General features: G+C 47.2%; 2 protein-coding genes across 2 annotated transcripts in view; one reads left to right on the top strand and one right to left on the bottom strand.

Moving 5' to 3' along the window:
* Positions 1-4,278, bottom strand: part of MAIP1 (matrix AAA peptidase interacting protein 1) — a 20,320-nt gene extending 16,042 nt beyond the window's left edge. The window contains exons 1-2 of the mRNA XM_019523178.1: positions 4,132-4,278; positions 1,822-1,893 (exon numbers count right to left, since the gene is read on the bottom strand). Coding sequence (XP_019378723.1) covers positions 1,822-1,893; positions 4,132-4,260 — 201 coding nt within the window. The 5' untranslated portion in view covers positions 4,261-4,278. The remainder of the gene's footprint in view (positions 1-1,821; positions 1,894-4,131) is intronic.
* Positions 4,279-4,564: 286 nt separating this feature from the next.
* The window catches only part of TYW5 (tRNA-yW synthesizing protein 5), a 33,103-nt gene continuing 28,458 nt past the window's right edge, over positions 4,565-9,209 (top strand). Inside the window, exons 1-2 of the mRNA XM_019523177.1 lie at positions 4,565-4,673; positions 7,277-7,431. Of these exons, the coding sequence (XP_019378722.1) occupies positions 4,596-4,673; positions 7,277-7,431 (233 nt within the window). The 5' untranslated portion in view covers positions 4,565-4,595. The remainder of the gene's footprint in view (positions 4,674-7,276; positions 7,432-9,209) is intronic.

The following is a 9,209-nucleotide window of genomic DNA, read 5'->3' as shown; positions in this document are numbered from 1 at the left end:
CCAACCATAAAAAGTACCTGTATAATTTTGTATAACTGAGCTTTTCTGTGCATAATTTTGAGTGCTTATAGTTTTTTTTTTAAATAGCACAACTAATTGTGATCAAATCTGTAAATCTTTTATAGCCCTAATAGTGATATGTAAACAAGGAATACTATTAAAATGAGGACTCTTCCTCCAAAGAGAGAGACAACTGATATTAGGGGTCAGCAACATCTGGCCCACAGAACCACTGGATCCAGCCTGTGGAACCATGGAGCTTTGTCTGTGCCTGTACCAAGGCTGAGTAGCAAGGAGGTACCCTGGGACCAGGGAGCTGTAAGCTGTGCCTGAGCTGTTGTTGCTTCTTCCCCTAACTGCAGAGATTCCTTGCCTCATTTAATGCACAGGTTAGACCAGTGGTCTCCCAAAGTGGGGTGCGCGCGACAATCCACTGGGGTGCGGGAAGAAACTATTAGAACTTATATTTATATTTATTTTTTATCTAAAAAAAATAAGAAAGAAATTAAGCATTACTAGTATTTAATATATGGATTGACGCTGGCACCCTCACTCAGTCCATATGTCAGACGGTCACGTATCCTGAGGGAAGAGTAGGAGTTCCACAACACGGAGGGGCTGGCGCCCTCAGTGGTGCCCCCAATAAATATAAGTATATTGGGGGTGCATGCTCAAAATTTTTTTACTGATGGGGGGCACAATCAAAAAAGTTTGGAGACCACTGGGTTAGACAATAGCAGCCAATGAAGCAGTTGTTAAATGCTTTTTTAATTTATTCTTCACTGACTGGACCTTTACTTCTTGATGCATACTGATGTGCAGATTTGTTTACATTATGATAGCAGCAAATCAGGGTTTACTAAAAATAAGGCAGGTTCAGGGAACCCATGCTCCATCCAGTGTACAATCTAATCTACAAAAGGTCCAATCTGCAACATGAGGCCAGCCAGCAAGACCAGAATCAAAGTAGCTGTACTACCCTACCCTTGCTCTAATCATGGTATCAAAGTTTCAGCCTCCATCAGCTCAGAGTACAGATAGGCTTCTGATAACCACTTCCTTTTCTCTTGTCCTCTGAGGGCTTCTCACATATTCTCCTTTTCTGATAGCTGGTTGTTGCTCTTCAGTTCTGGCTGGACTTTATAAATGCTTGCTAAACCCCTGGAGTTGGGCTGGAAAAAGGATGGGAAGCTACCTGTGTTCCAGAAGACTCTTCAGAGTCTGTGCCAGCCCTTTCCAAAGGTGATCCAGACCACATTCCAGGAAGTTAAGAACTCACTGGAACGTAGGACTTGCACTAGTAAAGGATTTATTAGCTGGTTTTGCTACCTCAAGGTAGCAAACTGAAGTCTTCAGTTTAGAATATTAGGAACATGTCCAAGGAGACAGATACCAATTAGGTGGATTCACAGAAGAGCACTCCCATGACAGCACGTTTTTCTACAGTTTGGTGCCAGTGACTAGTACTGGTGGAACTAAGTCACACTGAAGGAACTTCAAACAATTTGCCCAGGTGAGCAGATGCTTGCAAGTCTTTCCTATGTTATCCACCTTTACCTGTAATGATTACATCCTTATAGTCCCTTTTTGGTACTTCAGTGGCCTTTTTCTGGCATTTCTTTCATTTCCCTAGGGCTAAGAATAATTTAACAGATTGCCTTACACAGTAACTTGCAATTCAACATGTTCTCCTTTAATTTATGTCTACAAATCATGCATCATTCTCCAGATGAGCATTTGTCTCATTTTAGATCAAGTTAGAACCATCTGTTTTTATTAACTGGGAATTTGCTGGCAGATTAAAGGGTCAGACATATTTACCTCATCTGATACAAGTTCTTCCAAGAGATCAAGTTTACTTTGAGCCAGCTGGTTTGAAACAAGAACAAAAGCCTATAAAACAAAGAACTATGTGAGCAAATATTCCATTAACTCCAGGTCAGCTTGTTTTTCAGTAATGAGCAATGCTTATAAAACAAGTGCACGTTAAGTGTTCTGTTACTAAGATTTCTTCTACACATTATTTTATGGTCTCCCAAATAAACCGTTAACGTGCTAAACTGGTAACAACGGGGGTTCTGTAAATAGCTTCTAATTTTTTTGTATGCTCAATTCCTTATGGCATTTTTATGCCTGTAGACTACAAACTCATGGAAAGGAAACAACAGAAGTGTTCATTTTGAATCTTTAACTTTATAAAACCGTTATAAAGAAACCAGAGGTGAGACTTAACTGGAATGTTCTTATCTAAGAATAAGAATTATCCTTCAAATTGTGAATATTTAGATCATCTATTAATAAAGACTCCTTTTCACGTTCCTGCTAGGTCAAGAAAGTGATACACATGTCCCTGCCCCTCCCCCCCCACCAAATAACTGATTTTATAGACCAAGTTCTGTCTGTATTAAGGGTGTGGGAATGTTGCTGGGAAGAAAGCAGGAAGAAACCGAACACACACACTCTCCCCACTTTCTTCCCAACAACATTCCCAAACCCATAACACACACAGAACTTGGTCTATAAAATCAGTTATTGTACCAAATAGTTTTTGCTACCCCAATATTTTGCCAATATGGCTTTATATAGTGATACTGTATTCACATGACTTATTTACGAAGCATCAACAATACAGCTGGGGCTTCACAACAGAAAGAAAACAACAACAGAGCTTACACACAAAAATATGTGTGCTCTGTTACATCTTGCATTCTCAGTAGGAGGTAATGCAAGAATCCAAAATGTGTGATTCTTAGAGGAATCTGAAGGCTAACAAAGCAGATCAGCATCCCAGGAGGAGAGACTGACTACCCACATCTGAAAAAAGGTGCATAGCAAGAGAAATATACACAAAATGGAAGATGAGGCTTGTACCAAACAAAGGGAACAAGAGTGAACTGTGCAGTTATATAGGGCCTTTTAGCCATCTGTTTTTTTTTACTTCTTTATAAAACGTTTTTTTTTGCTTTTGGTTGATGGCCTATACAAAAGCAAGGCAGCATTCAGACAACAGGGAAAATCCTACCTATATCCTATATTCTGGGCACGTGTCCTTCAAGTAGGGTGAATGACATTAATCAGTTCTCAAGATCACAGATTACTGTGCCTAGGAATGCCCCAGCAGGATGGCATATGGATGGAAAAAGGCATTTTAGATGCCATTAAAGAACTGAGCAGCAGCAATGATTCCCAGAGGATACAGAAGCTATGAATTAATTTAAATACTGAGAGAGAACTCAGATGAGTCTTCTCTCAAATAAATTATGCCCTCAAATGAGTTAAGCTACAGTGACAGTTCCATCTTTAAGAGGCCACCTCCATCTTGCCTGGGTTCAGCTTCTGCCAGCTGCTTTTCATCCATATGCTGATCTCAACGAGGCCCCATGGAGAGATTGGTCAATGACCACGAAAACATGGAAGTCATCTGCGGGCTTGCTGGATCTGAGTCTGCAGAGCCTCACAATATCATACGGCAGCTTTCTAAAGATGTTAAAACAGAACGAGGAAAGAGCCAAGTTCTGCAGAACTGCACAGACAAGTGCTCCGACAGCAGAGGGACATTTATCCAGCAGTGCTCTGGGCATGGCCTGAAAGGGAAGATCAAAGCTGCATGGGCATTTTCTAGTTTGGTTTGCTTGCTACATCTTCACCCTGGGAGACATCTACTGCAATCTGAGAAAAGAGTAGAAGAAACCTGGGTCAAGGAAACACATGGCCCTGCCTTTTCTTGAGGTGTAGGTGTTCTCCTTCCCCCAGGCAGACAAGGTCCTTTGGGGAAATGTGATACCTTTTATTACACCAACTAAACAGTTGGGAAAATTGTTCTTTGCAAGCTTTCGTGTACAAACACCCTTCCTCCAAAGAACCTCATGTGCCTATGAGATGAGGCAACCAACACATCTTTTGCCCAGGAGGCGTGCACAGGTTCTGTTCTTTGGAGCTCACAGATTCTCCTCTTTAGTCAGGCAGGGCTCGCCCAGGCCACCTAATGCACCCCCAGCTGCCCAGCTAAAGGGCTGCCTGAGCACAGCCCCCTGCCAATGTCGCCAGCAGCCGCTTGCCCCTCACGCAGCCCGGGGCAGCGCCAGCGCCAGCGCCAGCGCAGGGCTCTTCGGTGTGTGCGCGCGCACTCACCCGCTTGGAGCCGCGCACGAAGTCCTCGGGGTCGAAGTCGGGGTCGAAGGTGGCGCGGATTAAAGAGCTGAACCCCTCAAAGCACAGACTGCGCACCGGGCGCAAGACAGCCACCAACATCTTCATCATGATCTGCTCTCTTCTGCTAATGCTCCCGCTGCCGCCGCCGCTGCTGCTGCTGCTGCTGCTGCTGCTGCAGGAGCGCGCGTGGGGCCGCAAGCCGGCGCGGAGCGCGGACGGCAGCGCGGGGTGGAATAGGGCCTGGAGCGGCCAAAGGCCCCGCCACAGCGCTCGAGACAGCGCCATCTTACGGCGCCCTCAGCCGGATCCGGCTGGTGCCGCGGCCAAAGAAGCCCGGAGGGGCAGAGCTGGGGGCACGGGCTACGCTTTCCAGTTCCGCCGGCGGCCCGGAGACCTTCCTCCGCCCCGCCCCGCCGCTTCCGGCCCCGCGCGCTGACACCGTCATGGCGCAACCGGCAGGAGCCGTGTCTTGCCACACGGGTGTCACGCAGGATCGCTTCCTCGCGGACCTCTACCCACAGGTGAGATGAGACCCCCACCCCAGTAACAGCTACTGCCTTTGCAGTCCCCGCTCCCGTTTGAATCTTACCCGCACGTGTCGTGGGACTGGGCTGTATTCTGTCGAGTGGACAGTGCAGCTCGGACACGTACCGCGTGGGCATCACTCACTCACTACCAAGCAGAGCTTTGATAGCCTGGCTCGCTCGCAGCGTGCGTGGCCTGCAGCGTGGCCAGGTGTACGAGAGACGCCCTGTTTGTGCGCTTCTTCCCAGCCGTGCGCGATGGAGGCGCCGGCGGGAGCGGTAGCAGTGCTCCACACTACAGGGGTGCTCAATCGAGGCAGCTCGTTGTTCCAGCAGAGGCAAAGCCCAAGTCGCTGTGAGGGAAGATGACATAAGTTTTTGAACCATTAAGTTTTGTTTAATCGAGAGGATTCAGAACACCTTTGACTGATTTGCCCTGGAATATGAAAAAAAATTCCAAATAAAAAAGCCCCAAAGTAAGTCAGTCTTAACTGACTTTGGGGCTTTTTTTTTTTTTAAATGTCCTGGTTAAATCAGCCAAATTGGTTCCGAATCCTCTTGACTGAGCAAAAAAACTCAATTGTTCAAACACCATATGTGGCGTTACAACTGGCAAGTATCCTCCACCCTGACTTTTCAGTCTGGAGCTTCCAATACTCCCAAATCCATTGGCAGGCATCCTACATGCAGGCCTAAGCCCAAACACCAACAGATCCAAGAACAAGCTAGGGAAGAGTCCCACATTTCCACGCTGGCCACTGGGAAGCTAAATACAGGATTCATGGGGTGTCGTGTCCACAGTGCACTGGACAGGGGTGCACCGTCCACTACGCAGTGCCTTTCAGTCTGGGCAACAGAATAGTGCCGTGATTATACTGGATCTTAGCCCACAGGAGGCTGAGACTTTGGGGCTTGTTTCAGCACTTTCTTGTGACAGCTTGCCTCAGAATAAAGAAATGGCTTGACTTTGACTCAGTTCTCATTCACTGCTGACTTACAGTGAACAATATAAAGTACATAAGAGGGCTACTTATTTGCATACTCATTTGCCTGTTTTTTTAGCATACAATAGTTTTTCAGCAAATAAGATAATTTTGAGCTTCCAATACTACAATTTCATATTAAAGACCTGGCAACACTGGTGACTCGTACAGCATTGCCGTTCATGTAAATATGGCAGGCAGCAAGGTGCAGAGAGACATGGTTTGGCACTGATGCCAGGGGGAAGGCGCTGGGCCATGGGAAGCCAAGAGCAGCCAGAGAGCAGGGGGTCTCTGATGTGCCCCTCTCCTTGTGCCTTTTGTGGCAGCTCCCTGACTCGCCTGTCTCCATGAGCCCCTCTTCCACTCAGGAACCATTCTTTGACACAAGGCATTTGCTCCTGGAAGAGCCCCAGCCTGGATACCTGCTGCCCCGGTGGTTCCTGATGGGGGGAGCAGCTGGGCTCCGAAAAGATAAAAGAACTTGCAAACCCAGCACAAGCCCCCCAGGCATTTATGTGGCTGAGTGTGCAGGTGCCTCTGGAAACCACTTCAAAAACGTGCCTGTTTTGACCCTGTATGAGGAGCGTGTTATGCTGCATTGAGCATCACTGCTTGGGTGAGCCCTCCTTTTGGGTATGGAACCACTGGCCTGTTGCTGCTGGTTGGACAAAAGAAAAGCTTGCCTGTCTTTCTACATTGAGGCACAGCGATGTGATGAGAATAACAGGGGGGGAAGGAGGAGCTATCCTGGAACATTGCAGAGTAACGATACTGTGCTTGGATGATCTAGACTAGGAGTGTCAAAAAGTCAGTTTCAGTTTCCCTGAGGCCCCCAGTTTTGCTGTACCAGGCCAAGTGATGCCCTGGTGTTCTAGGGTCATAGGAGCTATACTAGATTTGGCCTGTGGAGCGTCTTCATCTGGTCCATCAAGCTACTGGAGGGTAATGGAAGTTAGGCCTTGTTGTCCCATTGGGCATGGCCATCGGCAGCCTTCCTGGCTTGCTGCTGATGGATTCTGTGCTCCTGCCACCGAGCACCACCCCCATCTCCTTCCAGACTTTGCACTGCACTGCTTCCACTGAACCAGGCGCCTACATTGCTGCCAGACCCCACAATCATCAGTGACCACTGTGGCAGTCCTTAAGCTCCGTGTTGGATCCACCCCGATCTGCCCAGGGTTCCAGGTGAGTTTGACACCCCAAATATAAAAGCAGCGTATATTGGACCCACATAGAAGAATTTTAGTAGATCTTCAAGAGAATATCAAAACTCTGTTCAACCTGAGTGATCCTGTATATCTGTTCTGTATATCTGAGATCTGTTTGTGCTTAATTTTTGCATATGTTTGCACGAAATGTTTTCGTGGTGATGAGATGGGATAACTATTGGTGAGGCACAAACCCAGCATGTAAAATTTATTTTTAAATATCTCGATGTAGCAGTGTACCTAGAAGCAGCACATCACTTGGCCTGGTGCAGCCAAACTGGAAAGACTCAGTGAAATTTAAACTGACGTGTTCTTGGACTTAGCTTCAAGAATTAGATCTGGAAATTGCTGGATTTCATGACCCTTTCAGTGATAATATGTTATAAATTTGTTTTTGTTCACTTCTCAGAGAAAGCCAGTAGTGCTGAAAGGAATAGACTTGGGTGCTTGCACAGCCAAATGGACAGTGGATTATCTGAGCCAAATAGCAGGAGCTAAAGAAGTAAAGATTCATGTTTCCACAGTGCCGCAGATGGACTTCCTCAGTAAGAACTTTGTGTATAGGTACCTGACTCCAAAACTTCCTCTGTTTCAAGGGGCATAGTGGTAACTTTTAGAAACATTGTACACCTTTTTAAAGTTTGTGTGTGTGTTGTTTGGGTTTGATGGAATTGCCATTCAGCTAAATAGTAGTGTCTTGCTGCATGTAAAATTGATAATAGTATTTATTGCATACATAACTATTCCTTGCAATGGATAGTCATATTAGAGCTTTGTTTCTGAGGGATGGCTTTGAATCTAGGTGCCATTGTCTGAAAGGATTTACTTACATTTCTGAATAGATAAATATATCTTAGTGTTAGAAGAAATATTTCATCTCTGTTTTGTCCTTCAGCTATAGCTTGCAATTCATAGGTGTTGGTTGTAACTTTTTCTGTAATTTCAGTCCCAGGTCATGATTTTAAAAATAATTCTGGTGTTCATAAAAGATGCTAGAATGACAGGCCCTGGAAACTCAAGCTCTCTATAATTCATAGCAGAACCATATGTCCTGCAGTTTCAGCAGCCAATGGTATTTTGGTAGTACAGAAAGACCAAAGGCCTGTTATATTAGCCACTTTACACTTTTATACCAAAGAGACCATCTCTCTGCTGAATAGACTTTACAGTCTACATGTAAGTCTAGGTAATGGGGTGAGAGGGAATAATCAGAGGGATAGCCCAAAAAAACAATGTGAACATAATGGTCAGGAGGAGAAATAGTGATCAGAATAAACCAGTTGCCTGCAGAGTTGTCTGTTATTTGTTTTTAAATGGACATCACAGTAGAGCAGTGATTCTCAACCAGGGTGCCAAGGCTGCTTTCAAGGATGCCATGGGGTACCATGCAATGCTAGCACTGTTAAGTATGCAGACATGCTTCACAAGATAAACCCAGAGATTTCAAACAGGAATCCATAGCATCACAACCATTCTGACCTGTTACAGTCTTTCTGAGTTTTTTGCAACAGAAAAATTGCTCTATTTTTAGAGGTGTAGAGATTTTTTGCGCTGATACCAAGGGCTGATTTTTAGCAAGCCATATTGGCCAGTACTGATCCAATTGCCAATATGTGGCCTGGCAGCATGAAGAGCAGCGTCTGGCTGGTAAGTCTGTTGTGGGGGAAGGGAAGGGGCATGGAGGGAGCAGATCAAGACCCCTGCAGTGAGGGAGGGAGTGGGGCTGGTGCTGGGGCTAGGACTGGGGTAGGGGAAGGCGCTGCACAGGCAGGGTGGGGTGGGGCTCAGGACGGAGCCATGGTTTGTCCGGGGGGTGTGGGGTTGCTCCTGCTGCTGCACATACCCTGGGAGGGTGTGGGGGCATGTGCCCTCCAGTTATGTGTGTGGGATGAGGGTAGGCTGCCGCTGCAGGCTGGGGCTGGGGGTGGTGCTGGGCTGTTCCCAGCAGGGGGGCAGTGTAATTCCCCCTGGGGCAGGGGGGATATGGCGAACTTTGTGGTAGCTGTTGCCCTCTTCACAGTGCTACTGCCTTCCATCCTGAGCTTAACCCTGGCCCAGTATCCTCTACCAGGAAGAGCTTGGCGTTACCCCCCGGCCACATCCCACAGGGTCAGCCCACTCTCATACCGTGCACAGATCTAGGGGGGTACATGACCTCATGCCTGTCTGGGGTGCGTGCAGCAGCAGGAGCCGCCCTCCCCCTGCAACCCCTTGGACAAGATGCTCACGGCTCCGTCCCACCCTGCCCCACCCCATCCCGGCTCTGCAGTGCCTGCCCCAGCGCCAGCCCCACTGCCTCCCTCGCCATGGGGGCCTTGGCCTGCCCCCCCCCCCCCCCCCCC

Source organism: Gavialis gangeticus, unplaced genomic scaffold (genome assembly GCF_001723915.1).
Source record: "Gavialis gangeticus isolate Ggan-Ray unplaced genomic scaffold, GavGan_comp1, whole genome shotgun sequence".
Classification (NCBI taxonomy): domain Eukaryota; kingdom Metazoa; phylum Chordata; order Crocodylia; family Gavialidae; genus Gavialis; species Gavialis gangeticus.
The sequence above is the reverse complement of the archived record's forward strand: the minus strand, read 5'-3'. Positions and strand labels throughout refer to the sequence as shown.